Source organism: Thamnophis sirtalis, unplaced genomic scaffold (genome assembly GCF_051295495.1).
Source record: "Thamnophis sirtalis isolate CommonGarterSnake01/CBP01778 unplaced genomic scaffold, rThaSir2_p1.2 scaffold_5, whole genome shotgun sequence".
NCBI lineage: Eukaryota > Metazoa > Chordata > Lepidosauria > Squamata > Natricidae > Thamnophis > Thamnophis sirtalis.
The window spans coordinates 17294014-17312547 of record NW_028261385.1 but is presented as its reverse complement, the minus strand read 5'-3'; the positions used below and the strand labels follow the sequence as shown (position 1 = coordinate 17312547).

Sequence of the window (18534 nt, the reverse complement as noted above, 5' to 3'; positions counted from 1 at the left end):
TGAGGACTACCTACATATTATATTTGATTGTACATATGCCATCAAGTCATATTTTTACTCCTAGCAACCCGCATAGAATTCTTTATGACAATCTATCCTTTTAGGTCCTCCAACAGAACACTCATCGCTGATGTAACCCAACTCTTTCATCTTGCTGCTAATCATCATCATCTTCTTCTCTTTCTTTTTCACTTTTCCCAGCATCAGCACCTTCTTCTGAGATTTGGGTCATGTGACCAAAGAAGGATCATCCGAGCCTGGTCCTATGGCAAATCTAGACAGCATACTAAAAAACAGAGACATCACCCTGCCAATAAAAGTGGCTATAGTTTCCCCAGTTCAGGGGTGGGTTTCAACCAGTTCGTGGCGGTCCCCGCGAACCGGCTGGTTGGCGAACCCGGAAGTAAGCCCACCCAACCGAACCGGTGGGAACGGGGCGAGAAACCCACCCCTGCCCCAGTTGCAATGTATGGCTGTGAAAGTTGGATTGTAAGGAAGGCTGAGTGCCAAAGAATTGAGGCCTTTGAACTATGGTGCTGGAGAGGACTCCTGCGACTCTCTTGGACTGCAAGGCGATCAAACCGATCAGTCCTAGAAGAGATCAACCCTGACTGCTCTTTAGAAGGTCAGATCCTAAAGATGAAACTCAAATACTCTGGCCCCCTAATGAGAAGAAAGGACTCACTGGAGAAGAGTCTCATGCTGGGAAAGATTGAGGGCAAAAGAAGAAGGGGATGACAGAGAATGAGGTGGCTGGATGGAGTCACCAAAGCAGTAGGCGTGAGCTTAAATGGACTCTGGAGGATGGTAGAGGACAGGAAGGCCTGGAGAAATGTTTTCCATGTGGTTGCAATGAGTCGGAGATGACTTCGCAACTAACAACAAGTACTACCAAGTGCTAGTCTGCACTTGGTAGACAGGTCTGCTTGTTCCTTTACCTTGGAAGGTAAGAGACACAGAGACATGAATACATACACATACGCGCGCACACACACACACACACACACACACACAAACACTGTGTCTTTACCCTTGTGAAGTTCACCATTGATTAGGGCTCCTTCCTTCCCACCTTATGAACAGGTTTAACTTAGCAATGAACTTCCCCCATGTTTCCATATACACCTAGCCAGGTGTATATCACATGCCATAAATGCCTTAAAGAACTCTTAAATGCTCCCAACCACTTGGCCTCATCTGTTGGTCTACAACTGTTTCTTCAGAGCCCGAATCTTGCTTTAGAAGAGACCTAACAAGTATGAGTTGGGTTTGGAGGCAAGCTCTGTTGCTGAGCCCCAGGTTCCAGGAAAGTATTCAGCCAGGTCAGCTGGTAGAATTAGACTTAGAAGAGTTTTGGTTACACTAACCTGTTGGGGCAGATCATGAAGTAGACCTCGCTGTCATTGTTTGGAACAGAAGCTCGTCTTTCGCTGACTCGGCAAAAATTGAGTATCAACAAGGCTCCCAAGTCGGAGGTGCAGACCTCCAGAGGACCGTTAGGTGGCAGCAAAGTCTTTTCTCTGATGCCCTCTGGTGCCCGTCGACTGTTCTGCAACGCGCCCTAGCACCATAGTAGAGCAAGAGCTGCGCACGTTGGCCGCATCAGAGGCCAGAAGACGATTCCCACGTGCACAGCAAGAATTACCGCCCGAATTCTGCAGTCTACTACTAGGTGGCTTGTCCATCAGAAAGGTCGGCAGTTCGGCGGTTTGAATCCCTAGTACAGGTCTCCTGCGTGAGAAGGGGGTTGGACTAGATGACCTCCAGGGTCCCTTCCAATTCTGTTACTTTTTACTGTCTGTCTAAACACGCAATTGAGATTAGCCGCGTCGTTTCGAAGAAAGGGGGGGGGGGCTCGCTCCCTCTTTTCTTCTGCCTTTCAGGTCAGCAAGGACTTCAAACTCCAGAATCCCCAGCCGGCTTGATCTTGATCGACCGCTGACTCGAACTTCCAAAAACTTGTAGTATGGACCTTTGGTTAGAATCCAATTGGGGAAAGCTCCTTAGAGTTGAACGGCTCCTGTTGCGATGTGCTGCAGAAGGCAAATTAACTCTTCCGTCTCTGCCACGTGAATCTGAAAATAAGTGGCATCTAATTCCGGTGTTTGCGTATTTATTTTTAAATATCAGTGGTACGGATCAACTGTACTACGGTTCAATCAGATTCACGCATCGCGATATACTTTCGAATCAGCAAGACTAAACGAAGGTAAAACGCCTTTAAAAGGACTAGCGGCTTAATAGTTAAGAAGGTAGATTTAGGATTATGCGATTTGGCTATCAGTTAAGAGGAAAGAGAGATGATTTTACGATATAACTCTGCCCACAAAGCCGGGATTCACCCACCACGCTAAGCTCTAAATAAACCAAGGCGGTAGAGCCCCTTCCCACGCTGCGTGGGGACAGGAACTTCAGGTAAGGAAAGGCTTTGCTAGGGGACAGGGCGTTGGCCCAATCAATAGTAAATACAAACTATATTTAAATAACCCAGGCCTTAAAAGATGACCGGTGAATTCAGCGACTTATGGAGAAGAAACGTTTCTCCCCCGCGTTAAAAAAAACAAAAACAAAACATTTTTAACCATTGGGGTGGGGAGAATGGTGGCATCAGGGCCTGTTCAAGGCATTGAGAGGCCCCGGGATAGACTGCTCATTTTGAACCTCCTCCTGCGTGTCTTCTCGTGGTGTCCGAGTCACTTTTCTTCCCATTGAGGTCCAGGCAGGGGTGAAATTCAGCAGGTTCTGACAGGTTCTGGAGAACCCATAGCGGAAGTTTCGAGTAGTCCAGAGAACCAGCAAATATCACCTCTGGCTGACCCCAGAGTGGGGTGGGAGTGGAGATTTTGCAGTATCCTCCCCCCAGGAGTGGGGTGGGAATGGGGATTTTGCAGTGTCCTTCCCCCAGGAGTGGGGTGGGAATGGGGATTTTGGAGTGTCCTTCCCCCAGGAGTGGGGTGGGAATGGGGATTTTGCAGTGTCCTTCCCCCAGGAGTGGGGTGGGAATGGGGATTTTGCAGTATCCTTCCCTTGCCACGCCCACCAAGCCATATCCACAGAACTGGCAGTAAAAAAATTGAATTTCACTACTACAGGAAAGGAGAGGGAAAGGAGGGGGAAGAGCAGTGATGTATTAACCATTAAGCAGACTAAGCACATGCTTAGGGTGTCAGGCCCAAAGTTGAGAAAGGAAAAAAAAAAACCAATGAAGATGGGGGCACCAAGATTTGTCATTGCTTTAGGGCACCAGTGAGCCTTAATCCGTCACTGGGGAAGAGAGTCTCTACTTCCAGACGACCCGTACATGTCTGGGGAACGGGATTATTCTAAAGACCCTCCCAAACCTCCTTGAAAGGGTTCCGGGAGGCAGGGCAGTTTTAATGGGCTTGATGGACACTTGCCCGTGGACCCCACGAGCATAGGGGCCCCATACCAATCTGTGCATGCCAACCTTTCAGTACACCTTTGTATCATATAAATACAGCAACCTTATGCCTTACTGAGGATTATTGCGTTTTTCAAGCCTCGTGTATTGCACAAATGTTTATCATGTTGATTAGTTGTTGCTGCACAGAATGTTTCTTTTTTTAAAAAAAATAATTTTTATTAAGCTTCTTTTAAACATTAAAAAACCAAACACAAATTCCCACGCATTACAGCGAGTCCATAACAGTACCGTTGACGTCATTCGTATAAACTCTTGTTCTATATTCTCTAATATATTCTATATTCTCTAATGTATCTTATAATTACTTAAATGTATTAATGTTTACTTATTTATACAGTGTTATCATGTGTGTTAGCATGTTTCTAATGCTTCAACACCGATTTTGTTGGAAGGGCCAATAAAATAAATATATATTTAATTTTATCGACCATTTACAGCTTTATTCCTGGGAGTAGTTGTCGTAGGGCGCCAGTAGTTGCGGGGGGGGGGGGTACACTGCTTGGCCCGGGGCCCATAATGCTGCTAAGGGGTCCCAACTCCGCGGCAGCCGCGTGAGTTGTAGGGAAAGGGTCAGCCAGCGCCGGTCGCGCGTGGGAGCGGAGCAAGGCAGACCTTTTCGGTGGGTTTTGCTGGGAAAGGCGCGCGCCGCCGACCCAACCCCCCCTCCCCCTTTCTTCTCCACGCGCGCTCCCGCTCGCTCTTCCTGGAAAGGCGCCGAGCTCTCTCGGGTTCCCTTTGGCCGATCAATGGGAGCGGAGACCCGCGCGTTCCTCTGTTGTTGCCAGCATTAATGCGCTTTTAATCTTCGCAACATTATCAGAATCGATCCGCCCTCCATAGACGCACATCGGCTGGAGAAAGTGACACAGGCGCAGGGGGGGAAGGGGGGGCGCAGAGGCGAACGGGAATAAATAGAAACAACCAGGGGAGGGGAAGGAAAATAAAGGAATTCCCTCCTCCCCCCCCTCCTTTCCCGGTCTTTCTTTTCTTGGCTTCCCCATTCCCTACCCCGTTTGTTTCTATTTCTTCCCCTCGGCCTCTGCTCCCCGTGTCACTTTCTCCAGCCTAAAAGCTTTGCTTTCTTTTCCCCCACTTTCCCAGGCATAAAAGGCAGCCGGTCGGTGGTTTCTCTGCTTAGCCCAGCGCTGCCCGTGCAAGAGGAGGTTTTGCGCTCACCCTCCTTCTGCCTTGGTGGTCCTTATTTTCCTTTCAAATGCCAAAAGAAAAGAAAAGAAAAGAAAAGAAAAGAAAAGAAAAGAAAAGAAAAGAAAAGAAAAAGTTCGGTTCGTACCTAGAACTTGCTGCGGAGAAAGCGGGCACCGGCGGTCTGTAGCGATCCACTAAGGGTAGCCTTACCCCCCCCCCCCCCACGGCCGACAGTTCAAGGGTGGCAGCAGACATGGGGCTTAAACACCTTGGTTCGTTTGGTTTTGGCTGATTGTGCTTCGGATTGAAACAGTTTGGGAGGATGGGAAAGAAAGGGACGCAATTGCCAGTTCAGTCTTATTTCTCGCTAATTTAGCTCGGAGAGTTTTAAGCCACAAAGAGGGGATTGGCGGGGCGGGGGTGGTGGGGGATATCTACGGGAAAAATCAATCGGGCCTTGCAGGCATGTTTGGGTTTTTTATTATTATTATTTCATTAATTACATTATTGTCTTTCCCTAGAAGCAGGGGCATCTGTAGGATATGGCCAAAAATAGCAGCTTAAGGATGCCACACAAGGGCTAGTAGAAACACATCTCTATTGGGCTGTGGCTGCCATCTCTATTGGGCTGTGTGTGTGTGTTTGTGTGAGAGGGGGGAGGGAGGGGGGAGGAGAGAGGGAGGGAGAGAGAAGTGGAGGGAAGGGGGAGAGAGAAGGGGAGAGAGTGGGAGGGAGAGAGAGGGAGGGGAGAGAGAAAAAGGGAAAAGAGAGGGGAGGGAGGGACAGAGAGAAGGGGAGAGAGAGGAGAGAGGGAGGGAGAGAGAAGGGGAGAGAGTGGGAGGGAGAGAGAGGAGGAAGGAGAGGGAGGGGAGAGAGAAAAAGGGAAGAGAGAGGAGAGGGAGGGACAGAGAGAAGGGGAGAGAGAGGAGAGAGGGAGGGAGAGAGAGAGGAGACGGAAGGAGAGGGGAGAGAGAGAAGGGGGAGAGAGAGAGGAGAGAGAGGGTGGGAGAGAGAATGGGATAGAGAGGCAGAGAGGGAGGGAGAGAGAAGGGGAGAGAGTGGGAGAGAGAGAGAGGAGGAAGGAGAGGGAGGGGAGAGAGAAAAAGGGAAGAGAAAGGGGAGGGAGGGACAGAGAGAAGGGGAGAGAGAGGAGACAGGGAGGGAGAGAGAGAGAGAAGGGGGGAGAGAAGCAGAGAAGAGAGAGGGGGGGAGTCAAGGGCTCTATTTGCAATACCTAAACCCAGCCTCAGGAGCCTTCTGGCCAGTTTACCTATGAATGCATTTAGAGCCCCGTATCTTAATCTCAGCAACTAAGATGTGTGGACTTCAACTTCCAGAATTCCCCAACCAACTAATTCCCCCAAGCTCATTGGCGAAACACTGATTTAGGGCCTGAGAAGATCCCAGGCATGGAAGGAGGAGGAGGAGAAATGGCACAGGACAGAAGTTAGCCAAGGTCCATAAGCAGAGCCCCTTATCTCTACATGGGAGTTACGCAGATGCCGCTGACATTAGATTAAAGTCACCTATTGCAACTCAGACATGGGCATGTTTGTTCATATTTAATCATTAGCCAATCTCTGTCTCCCCCTCCCTCCCCTGGCAAAACAAACCCCCCCCCCCAAAAAAAACCAGACCTGTACAAGGTTACAGTTTCCAAAGTTCCTCACTTTGGCCTTTAGATGCCACTTCCCTTCCCAAACTCTTCCCAGAAAAAAAGTCCGAGTTGAGACCATTGCTAGGACCGGGTAAAAGAAGCATAACAGCAGCAGACCCGAGGCTGAGAAACTTTGGGCCCTTGTTCAAAATCAGAGTTAAAATTTTAACACCCCCCTCCCTCCCTCCCTCCCAGAGTTGAGACAAATCAGCCTGTGCCCAAATGCACAAACAATATCCCAGCAGCGCTTAAACCTCAATGAAAATTGCCTAGTATTATTTCTAATGAACGAGGTTTCCTATGGAGTAATGACTTTGCACGCACAATGTGTGGAATCCTTAAGAATCACCGCCGCCACTCAAAAACACATCCCGGAGAAGCCGATTTTGACCACTTTTGACATTCTTGCCCAACACCTAATTCAGTACCTAATTTTGAAGGAAGCAGCAGCCACACTGTGCTGTTTATAGGCCTCCTTTCATCCCCGGAGTGTGCACTGGGGAGCATCTGCATATACACGGATGCTCAGCTGTTGACCTCTGGCCCTCATTCAAGCAGCAGCTTTTCTTGGAAGCCTGTATTAAATCATTTTCCAGTTTCCATCTTCCGTATGCCCCTCCCCACCGTAATTAGGAGAATTGCTCAGAATCAGAAACAAGCCCCAAGGAGGAAATTGACTTGTGTGTGTGTGGGGGGGGAGGAATTAAGCCCTTGCTTCCAATTATTTTACCACGTGGAACAGCATACAATATTGCAAAGTCGCTTTCTTGCAAGAAGAGGTTATTGGTGATTACTGTACCATATTGTAGATGTACGACATCTTTGAGTGTCAGTTGCTGTGAATTAAAAGCAAGACTGGATAATTATTGTTGTTGTTGTTGTTGTTATTTTTGGTGGGTTGCTCCATCAGCCAATGTTTAGACTGGATTTAACCTTCTTTTTAAAAAATCCACCTATCAATTTCTTCCCAAGGACCTGAGATAAGCAGGTGGTGTTGTCTGATGATTTTAGAAGTATTGCCACAGGATGTAAGCTGTTCCAATACAGCTGCCTTTTTGAGGTTGACTGATGGGATGTGTCAATGCCAATGGTGTTCAAGTGATGCTCAGATGTTTTGAGATTGCACCCACGGTGCCTATGACGGTTGGCACTACCTTTGCTTTCTTTTGCCACAATCCTTCTATTCCTATTTGCAGGTCTTTGTATTTTGTGACTTTCTCAAGTTCTTTCTCTTTTGTTCTGCTGTCTTTAGGTACCTATTATTATATCTTATTTCTGATTGGCTCTGATGGAGGCTACCTATTGGATAACCAAGGTCCTCCCATTTGCAGTCTTTTTTACAAATACAAGTTATGAACATTAAAGGATCTGCTGGTGCTATTATATATATATTTTTAAATTAATCATGCCATTGCTTTTAATCAGTAAAAAGCAAGAAAAATACTAATCAAGGGGCATTATTATTACCTAGTTATTATTCATGAATAATGTGAATTTCAAAGTACACCCTAAGAAAAAAATACACTGTATGACTAAGAAAGAAGGCACACTTAACATAACTTCACACTGGCATCAATAAAACAAAATCTGCTATGAAAAAATGGCATCATTCATCATTAACTTTGTTAACAAAAACAAACCAACCCACCCACTCTCTTAGAACCCCCGATATTTAATTGTTAATGGACAATTTCTATGTGTGTGTGACTGAAAGTTAAAGGTACATCTGTTTATTTCTCCATGCCAGGCTGTTTCTGATACCAGTGAGTTATTGGATTAATCAATGATAAGGAAAGATTAGGACCTACTATGAACCAAAATGTGCCAATACTTTTGGGAAACAGATCCTGGACCATGGAGCATAAAGTAGGTGAAATGTTTTCAGATGTTAGGTTATTTTTTATCCTTGTGTCATTTTACATCTAGGTGGTGGATGGAAGCTAACACCATTTTGGTCTTCAGCCTAAGCATCAAGTTTTCTGGAGCTATAATGTCCCTTTTTATTATAAGTGGTAACTTTTGTTTCTTATTTCACAGTCTCCAAGAAATTAAAAATATTGTAATCAGTTTTGAGTAATATACACATTAATTTAATACATTCAGTCAATCTGTCCAAAGGCAGCTGATGATATATTAAAATATTTTCTCCCCATTGGACCATGAACAAAAGATAGTTACAACAAGTATTAATATTATACTGCACATGGCGTTGAATCTTCTGTCATCCATTACCTTAGATAGTGTGATGGCAAATAATGTTCATAAATATAGCAAACGGTCAGAGAAAAAGCTGATCTATTTCCTAAGAACCCTTTTCCAATTCTGGCAGGATCACCAACCATTTCTTGGCTGTTTGTGTTAGTGTTAATTCTATAATAGACATGAATGCAACACACTTTCTAGGGTTGAAAAGAAATCAAGCTTCCACACCTTGACAGAAGGCAAAAAATATATTATTGAACAGCATGGTTATCAAGACTTTTTGTTGTGAGAGTTGAGAGGCTTTTTCTATGCAGTATTCTAAAAATATTAAAGATAACATTGTTGTAAAGACATATACAGGTGTTAATATATGGTAAGTAGGTAGTTTTTTCTCTCGTCCTTTTTGGATTACCATATGTCCATTAAAAAATTAAAGAGTCTGAGGAAGGATCCGAGATCAATCACCTAAGCAGATTGTGCAGTGATTTCTATGAAGGGACCACACAGAAATGAGTTTGGGAATATAGACACATGTGCCCTCTGAACATCTTCCACATATATAACCATAATCAGCTCTTCTGTCACTAAGAAGATACAGAATTCTTTAACTTGAATAGTTTAAGGTCCCCTTTTCAATCAAGCTACAATTCAGACAAAAATCAACTTAGTCTTGCAATCCTAATAGAGACCAAGTTAGAGGGCTCGGTTAGAACTTTGTTTCTAAAGACAGTCTAATTTACCTAGGTCAGTTTAACATTTTATTGGATTGTGGCCATTTCGGAGAAATTGGTGGCAAAGAAGCAAGCTTTAGTTTTAAACCTTAATTAAGAAACACGTTCTGTGATTTTTTTTAAAAAAAGTGTCATTGAACTGCAATTGCAAGATAAACACTAAATCTAGATTCTAGATTAGCCTTAGCAAAAGGAAGCTCCCTTTGCAGTCATTCTTAAAATGGCATTTTTGATCGCTTCTTCTGCCAAAACTCCAGGGAAATGAATATGTACGGGTCCCAGACTGCTTTGCAAAAAAAAAAACGACGGTCAACAAAGGTTCCCACAAGATACCATTTCGCTAATTGCTCCCTGTATACAAACAGATCTGTAGGTGTCTTAGGGAGTATTCACACTTGCTATCGCCAGCTGCCCTTTTGCGTTCAGTGGCAGACAGCAAAAAAAAGGGGGGGGGATTTACTCTCTAGTGCCTAACACTACGCTGTATTTATGTCTGAAGGACCCTGGATGAGCTGATGGTGTTACATTGCAATGCGGTGCAAATATTATAACACAAACCCCTCCCCCCCAAAGAAGCCAGTTAGAGGGGTACTACTATCAGGTTTCAGGAGATGAAATGCTATAAACAAAACCAGACACAGCCCAGTTATTATTTACTTTTAGGCCCTATTGATTTCAATGGGGAAGGCTGAAGTCTGCCTTTCAATCCTCCCGTCACAATCAATGGGACTTAAACGTGCCTAATCGAGACCGTAACTGTGCCCTGCATTATTAACCGATCGCATCCGTCTACATACATATATTTAAGCGTTCGCACCCTGCCCTCCCTCTCAACTTGACGCGGTAACCGGAGACTCCCGTTTAAAGAAGCCCATATCGGGGGGGGGGGGAGAGAGAGAGAGGGAGCGAAAGGAAATAGCAAAAGCGTAAACATCAGGGAAGGTGCGAAGCGTGCGCGAATTTGCACGCTGGGGAGACGCGAGGAGGCCAGGTTTGGTTTGCAGGCGTCAAATGGGGGGCAGGGGTGGGGGGCTGTTTTCGTCTGTGGTTTAAGCGCCCGCCCGACGCGCAGGAATTGCGCCGCGGAAGAAGGGAAGCTGCCTCCCCCGCTCCGCAGCCTCCCTCGAGGGAGAAGGGCGGGAGGTTAATAAGGGGGCGATAATTGAAGCACCCCGGGTGTTGACCGAAGCCAGGGGACTGCTCAGAGGCGCCAACATTGCCCGCCGTTCTTGCAAAGGGAGGGCGTCACTCCTTGATCACTAGCGTGGGTCCGGCAGTGTGTGTGTGTGTATGCGGGGAAGACTCGCGTGTCTATGCGTTAAGAAGTGACGGGCTCCTTATAAAGGGCCCTTTCTGTATTCCTAACTATCCCCCGAAGCTGGGGGTAAGGGGGAGGGGATTTGCCCTTACCTTTCGACCTCATAGGCCCACCTACACGTCTAATGGGTAGATACTGTACCTTACTGGGATTGTCTAGCTCTCTTTTACTCTCGCGGCCTTCTCCCCCCCCCCTTTGTGATGTTTCTCCTAATTGAAAATCGTTAAATTTAGGGGGTGGGTAAGGCAGGACCGGGAGAGGAAGAGAGCTAGTTTTGCATAAGTGTAATTTATCGCAAAGGTGAAAACAATTAACTGGCCTTTTCCTCAGAGCGACTGGGGACTCCGGGGACCTTTCATCCCCGCCAAACCAAACCCGCCACCCTCCTACAAGGCGGGTTATAAAGCTGCGCTGCATTTTTTTTGTTTTCGCTGTTTTCTTGTTAAAAATGACACCTACCAGACGCTCCCATTTTTTTTTTAAATAGAGCGATTTCTATCTGGGCTCAGAGCCTAAATCGACATTAAATATGAAAAGAAACCAAGCCCGCCTAAGCGACTCTTCTCGCCCTGTGGGGCTCGAATATGCATTTTTAATGGATCCAGGAAAGGAGGGGGGAGGCGGGGGGGGCGGCGGAGGAGAAGAGGAAGAGAAAGCAAGGCTTCTTTCTTCTTCTTCTTCTTCTTCTTCTTCTTCTTCTTCTTCTTCTTCTTCTTCTTCTTCTTCTTCTTCTTCTTCTTCTTCTTCTTCTTCTTCTTCTTCTTCTTCTTCAACGAGGCGCTCCAGCCCGTCAGTGCCACCACCTTGCCCCACGAAGCGACTAACCCAAAAATTGTGGGGTTGCCCCCTAAGGTTGGAGATCCTATGACTTACCATCTCTCGGCAGCTAGAAGGGCCACGGCCCAGTGTGGTGATTTTTATTTCTCCCTCCTCGCCCTCCCCCCACTTATTCTCTCTTCTGCCCAGCTGACCGGAATCCCCGATAATTGTTGTTTTTTTTAAAAAAAAATAATGGATAGAAAAGGGTGCTTTCTTTTTTTCTTCCTCCTTCCCTTCGCACCTTCTCCTCCCTGTTTTGCTGGTCTTCGAGAGACTATATTTATTTACTCCCTGAATCAGTTCTGCAAATTTCGCTACGCGGGGAGGGGGTGGGGGAATAAAACGGGGTGGAAAATGGAGCAGATGTGGAGGAAAAGGACCCCACCATCTGGCCCCAAGATCCGAAACCATCAGATGGCAGAGGGGCTTTGCATACGAGGTAGACAACCTCTTTCGTTCAAATACCCTCCAAAGGGTGATTTCAGCAGCTGGAATCTTTCCGGACGCTCCCGTTTTTTCCGGGCCATGAGTGGTAAAGGATCTAAACCGCGCATTGACTTAGATAGGGAAGGGGGGCGCCAATGGAGATCCTGCCCTCAATCCTGAACTGGGCAGCATGGGTCCCCCTTTTGAACGGAACCAGGCTGATTCGCAACAAGTGAGCCGAGGCTAACGCGCCCAATCTCCAAACCGGACCGAGTGGACGTCCTGGCCCTCATCAATCGACTAAAGGCTGCAATGTCAACAGCATGAGTTGAATTTCAGGGTTAAAGGCTATAAGAGCATATGCACCAAAGACGAATTCCTTGTGTGTCCAATCACACTTGGCCAATAAAGAGTTCGGTGCTGTTGTGTTGTGTTCTGTTCTCTTCTCTTCTCTTTTCTCTTCTGATCAATTATCTCCTCTATTCTATTCTATTCTATTCTATTCTATTCTATTCTATTCTATTCTATTCTATTCTATTCTATTCTATTAACCCTCGGATAGCCTGGGTATTTGGCCCTGCAGACAAAATGGTGATTAACAGACAATATTATTTTTTTTTGCTCAGGGTTGAAACGAGGAGGGGGTCTTTGGTGCTCTCTGACCTTGGTGGTTTTCACGGCCCAAACTAAGGCAATGCCATCAGTGCTTAGTATGAATTCCCGATGGATGTCAACCTTCCCACTTTTCGCCTTAAGAAAGTTGGAGGCGAAGTGACAGCCAGCAAAGGCGCACCCTTTCCCGGAAAATGGAGCCGTTCCGCGGCGCTTACTCCAGGGCACCGCACCTCGCAGCCCCTCCCCCAAGTTGCCCTGAAGCCATCCTCGAAGTATGACCCACTCCTCTCCTCCCCCCGCCTTTTCTTCGGCCTATTCTAGAATAAGGCCGTTTGAAGGTCAACTCTTCTGGGGGAAAAAAAAAGCAAAGCGAGGGGATTCCTTCTCAGCTATGGCTCCAGTAATCCAATCCGAAGACTCCTCTGCTTCCAAAAAAGGAGTGTTTGAGGAATCCCAAAAAGGAATCGAGGACTGTGCGTTTTTCCACTACGTTTCACTTACTTTTGTAGCATTTTGAGAAATCAGATTAAAACATTTGTTCATCTGCAGCTAGCATCACATGGGGAAGGTTAAGAGAGCGAGGAACCGACCATAAAGAGGCGGAGGAGGGAGGTTTTGCTTCCTGGTCCTGGCGCTTGGTTTATTAGGCTTGCTGATGATAACCCGCGCATAAAAGTCTGGTCGATATGCATTTCAGACGTTTCTCACGTTAATTATCATCGCTAAGAACGAATGAGAAAGTGGAAAGGGGGGAGGGAGAGGAAGGAAAGAGGAGGGGAGGAGAGAAAGAGAGAGAGAGAGAGAGAGAGAGAGGACCTCATCTGTGGATGCGCGGTGTTTCCAAACTGCCTTGTTAGGAAATGGGTGACAAGCGTGCGGGCACACACACACACGCACACACACGCACACACACGAACAAAGGACGCCTATCTAGCCACGTCTCTTCTCCTAACCCACCAGCTCACAGTACAGCACAAACACGGGCGTTTGCATCTCCCCATCATTACCCGCGTGAGTTTCCCACAAGCGAGCGGCTGGGCTCGTAATTAAACGAGCAGGAATGCTAATTAATAATAAATCACTGGCAGACGTGCCAGATAAAACTCCCCTCTTTCCCTGCCTTCCTCTCTCCCTCCCTCCCTCCGGGGCAGGCTTTGCAAGCGCCCGGGAAGACAATCAAGGAAGCCGGGGATGCAAGCAAGCGCCTCTAAATATATACAAGAGATAATTGGGGGCAGGGAAGGGTAGGGTGAGGACGGAAGGGGAAGGGGAGGAAAAAAAAAGATTTAGGAGCTCAGCTCCTTTCAGCGAAAGTCATCGCTGGGAGCCACTCGCTGGCTTTCTCCCCCCCTCCCCCCTCCCTAATCAATACCAGCCAACGATTAATTGCTACAGGCCAGAATCCATCAAACACAGGTGAATGAAGCAATTGTCAGAAATAGGCGGGATTCCCCCCCCCCTCCCTTCCTCCGCCCGCATTTTCTGAAATACATTTGTAAACATTCCTGGATGGCTTCCTAGCTCTGCAGGAAATCGGGCAGCTTATAAACAAAAGGTCGCCTCGGATTTAGAAGGCAACGCGCTGCGTTTGACAGAGGCCGCCAGCAAATAGCAAAGGGAGAGGCGCTGGAAGGATGGTCGTTACCGTATATCGTTGCGCATTCTTGCGCCCTGCCTCCCCCGTTTATTGCATTTATTGTTTTTATTTTTTAATTCCCCCCCCCCGGCGCAGGCGCGAGAGGCCAAACAGCGGTCGAATGCATCCTTTGCAAGACTCCTTATTTGAGAAATCACGCGTGTTCGCGAAAGGTCTCAACAGCTTTAGACCTTTAAACGCTAGGCGGTCTCAAGCGAGGAAGACCGCTCGGTCGCAGCGTCCCCGTAAGCCTCGCCCCGTAAGTGAAGTCTTTCTCCAAACGGATCCCTTTTTCCCTTGTCCGGAATGGGGGCACGGTGTATTTTTCCGCGACACGCATAACAGTGTCAAATGGTCGAAACTCCTGGCCGAGTGTTATTAGAACAATAGAGGCGCGACTTCCCGCCGCGGCCGCTAGAGGATGCTGGCAAACAACTCGGCAGACATCAAAAGAACAATATCGGCGTACCCACAACACAAGTGATTGTTCTCGCACTCTTCGCTTCGAATCTATCCAATCTGTTCTGCAGAAAATAGCGCCCGTTTCTTCTTCCTCCCCCCTCCCCCCTCCCCTCCCCTCCCCCAAAGCCCTTCCTCTGAAGCATTTTTTTGGGGGGTGGCTTAAACGCTCAACGCCTCATTTTTCACAACCCAATCGTGAATTTTAATTGATCCACCAACCCCCTTCTCCTCGGTGACTTTGAAACGATACACACCAATAAGTGAAACAAAGAGGAAAGGGAGTCCTGGGAGAAAAATATGCATTCCCACACCTATCCGCATTAAGCACGGACGCCCCCCCTCCCCCCCCGGTTAACCTCGCACACACGGTCTTTCAGGCTTTAGCCAAGGGGAAAGCCGCACTTCGGCGTTATACCGCACGCGTGTCTAGCGGTACACACATAAACACAGAGTGCTGAACGGAGCGCAAAGGCTGGCGTTGGAAGAACACGCTCCTTTCAAAGCACAAGGAGGCGTACCTTCGCCCTACAAGGAGGGGAATGGAATCAAACCCCTCCTCCTTCAAGAAGTTTACAGAGAGAGTGTTGGGACAATGCACACACATACACACACACACACACACACACCCCTTTTGACCCAACGCAACCTTCGCTCCTCCAGAAGAGGTTATAGCCTTCTGACCACGGCTGCTCGAAGGTTGGAACCCCCCTCCCTCCCCAAGGGATCTGAAGGAAGAGAAGGAGTCGCCCTCCAGAGCAACGGAAGCACCAGGCTCTTAAGCCCAGGTTGGAAGCAGCTTAAAGGGAGGGCGTGTGAAAGTGACCAAGGTGTTGTCTTGTTAGCATCCCCATCGGAAACCGCGAGACAAGGATCATGGGATACCCGGCCAAGTTCAAACGCTGGCCTGGGCGCTCTTAGAAGGAGAACTCCAGCCGCCCCTCCGGACGTATAGGGCGCTCTGCTAGTCAGTCCGCAGGCACGTGAACACAAGTTTTCCCTCCCTTCCAGAGCCACCTCTGGACATTTGGGGGCTCTTTGGGGCCCCCCAGGCGAGCCACTTACCCGCAAGTCTTAAGGCTGACATCCTCTGGAACTCGGGTTCCTGCAGCCATTTCCACATTCTTCGGAAGGTCTCCCTGCCCGATTTCAGTTTACTCCAAGGCTTAGGGTTCCTTAGAAGGTCTGAAAGGGTCCCCTGAGAACGGCACAGCACCCGCTGGGCGAAGATGGCCTGGGGGATGCTGTAGCGCTTCAGCTCGGCGGTGATTCTCTGCGCCACTTCTTTGGTGTTGATCTCCTCCAGCTGGCCCGAGTTGCTCACCTGGCCGCTGGAGGAGGAAGGCGGCCTCTCCCGGCTGGAGGCCAAGACGGGCCCGTGGGGCTGCGGGTGGCCGCCGGGGTGATGCATCCCGTTCAGGTGAGCCATCATCGGGGCCGGAGGGGTGGCTAGGCCCCGCGAGAGGTGTTGGTCGCTCCGGGTCAGCATGGCCGGGTGGGCCTCGAAGTTGGGGCTCAGCATCTTCTCGGGGACGGCCGGCCCGTAGTTGTGGAGGCCCTGCTGGGGGTTGTGGAGGGAACCCAGGCCGTTGCCCAGCGGCGAGAGGCTCTGGCCCATCCCGGCCATCTCTTTGTAGGGCCCGTAGAGGTTGTTCATGGCCGGGAGTCCCCGCTCGTCGCGCATCAGGGTGAAGCTGCCGCTGACGTTGCCCGAGAGGCGCTGGTGCTGGTGGGGATGATGGGCGTGCGGGTGGTGGGCGTGCGGGTGATGGTGATGGTGGTGGGCGTGCGGATGGTGGAACTTGTCCGAGACGGTGGAGATGGGCGGCAGGGGCTGGAGAGGCGTCAGCGTGGTGTAAGTGCTGGCCATACCCAGGCCGGGCGGCGAGGAGTCGCAGGGCATGCTCATGGCGTGGTGCAGCGGGATGGAGAGCTCCGGCCGGTAGTCCCCTGCCCCGTCCAGCAAGGAAGCCATGCTGCTCACCATGGCCGAACGCGAGGAGGCGGAGGCCAGCTCCTGATGGGAAGGCGGCGGGCCCGGGGGAGCAGGCGGCGGGTGGACCCGGAGCGGGCCGGCGCTCCTGCCCGGTGGGTGGTGGTGCGGGCTTGGGCTGCCCATCAAGTCCTGCTCAGGGCCGGCCGGCCCGTGCAAGGGCCCCAGGCTCTCCATTGTCAGCTCTGGGTTCATGGCGCAGCTCTCCAGCTCTTTGGTGAGGCATCGATAGGGGGTGCAGACAGCCTTCATTCAGTCCATGGGGCGAGCCGGCGGTGGTGTGGCGGCGGCGGCGGCTGAGGCGGCCGTGGCTCCAGGGGTGTGCTGGGCGGGGGCGGGGAGAGAGAGCGAGCGAGCGCTCCGGGCGCCCGGTGGCGGCTGCTGCTTGCTGCTGCTGCTGCTGCGGTGGTGGTGGTGGTGGCGGCGGCGGCTCCTTTCCAGCCCAGCGATTCGAGCCTCTTGCCGCCTCTTGGCTGACGGCCGGGGCGCGCAGGGAGGGGGGGGGGGGTCGCTGTAAGGCCTCTCAGTTGTACCCGCGGGGGGGGGAAAGGAAGCCCCCGGCCTTGCCGCGCCTCAGCCTGCCCAGCGCCGCGGCTGCCTCCTCGCCATGTCCGAGCCCTAGCCTGCCCTTCCGTCTTCTGCTGGGCTAGCGGGAGCTGTCCAGAGTTGCGCTCGCGCCTCGCCTCCCACCCATCCCTCTAGCCCGGCCCCCCGCGCGTGAGGAGGGAGGGGAGTGGGGGCGGGCGCTCCTCTCCGATTGACCAGCCTCCCGCCCAATCTGCGAAAAGCCTTCCAGCAAGCCGGCCGACGAGGGAGAGGAGGGGGCGAGGGAGGCCCAGCTGCCAAAGCTCAGCCAATGGCGAGCCGCCAGGGGGGCGGAGCCTGGCCGCGGGAGGCTTCAAGCTGGCCTGAGAGATTCTCAGGCGCCGGCTCTCCAAACGCCGCCGAGAGAGCAGCGCGAGAGGATTGAAAAGAGGCTGCGGCCTCCGGGCTCTCTTCACCGGGGGGTCGAGTCAGGAGGTCGCCCCGCGCTTGGGCACGAGCCGGGACCCGTGCCTCGCACAAAGGCAGCGAGGGGAGGGCCCCGTGGCAGGGCGGCCGAGCCACGCCCCGAAGCTAAATAACCACAATAATAAGAGCAACCGTAGTAGTAGCAGTAATAATAATAATCGCTTCGCCGGCTCTCCACAGACTCGCCTCGCGGGAGGGGAAAGCAGGCGGACGCTGTCCTTCCCGCTGAGGCAAACGGGGGAGGGGGGGGCTGTTCTTTTCCCGCCCTCCGAAGGGGAGTCTTGTCAATCCCGGCGCTCCGGCGGGCGACGTCCCGAGCGGCCTTTGAGCAGAAGCCCCCTCAGTGCTCCAGTCTGGAACGCCGCCTCGCCTTCCCGCCTCGCCTCAGCCCCGGTCGCTAGGGCGGGCGCACTCTCCTCTCCGGGTAGAGCTTGCCGAGGGGGAGGCGGAAAGGCGGGCTGCCCGGGATCTGCGGAGCCCCCCGCCAGGCCGTCTCCCTCGCCTGCGCCTCCCGCGCGGCGGCTGAGAAGAACGCGGCGCCGAACTTCGCCGAAGTTGCCTTCCCGCGGAGAGGCCGCCGGAGCGCCTACCTGCTTTTCAGAGGCACTCGGGTTGGTCGGCCGGCCCTGCAACCCAGCCCGGTGGAGGCGGGGGGGAGGAAACACCCAATAAACAAAGCCGCGTGGGTGCAGGTGCAGATCTCTTTCCGGACAGGCGCAAAAGCACAGGCGACCCTTAGGTCGAGTTGTTTCGGATCTCAGCGCATCGCCTCCCCCCCCCCCATTGCTGTTTCCAATGAAATCACCATAGAAACCTTCTTCCAGGAAATCTGCCCCACGGACACTACATTATCGTCATGTTCCCGAGGACATTGTAAAGGGAGATCTCTGCCCCGGAGACATTCCTAACTAAATCTTGCTTTGCAGCCCGACGGAGAGCAAAGCCAACGCCTCCCGTCCTAAAAACAAGTGTGTGCTCGTCACAACGGCTGCTAAGTTCGGATCCAGCCCACCATTAACCTCCGCTTGGACGTTTTTATTGATACCGCTTTGGACGTGGGCAATACACGGGGAGAG

The 18534-nt window shown here is 50.7% G+C and overlaps 1 protein-coding gene across 2 annotated transcripts in view; it reads right to left on the bottom strand.

The window, feature by feature from the left end:
* ONECUT2 (one cut homeobox 2) overlaps window positions 1–16883 on the bottom strand; it is an 85105-nt gene extending 68222 nt beyond the window's left edge. For both annotated transcript variants that reach the window (XM_087715349.1, XM_087715350.1), the window contains exon 1: window positions 15520–16883. In XM_087715349.1, the coding sequence (XP_087571475.1) occupies window positions 15520–16699 (1180 nt within the window). In that variant the 5' untranslated portion in view covers window positions 16700–16883. The remainder of the gene's footprint in view (window positions 1–15519) is intronic.
* Between the last annotated feature and the right edge of the window lie 1651 nt (window positions 16884–18534).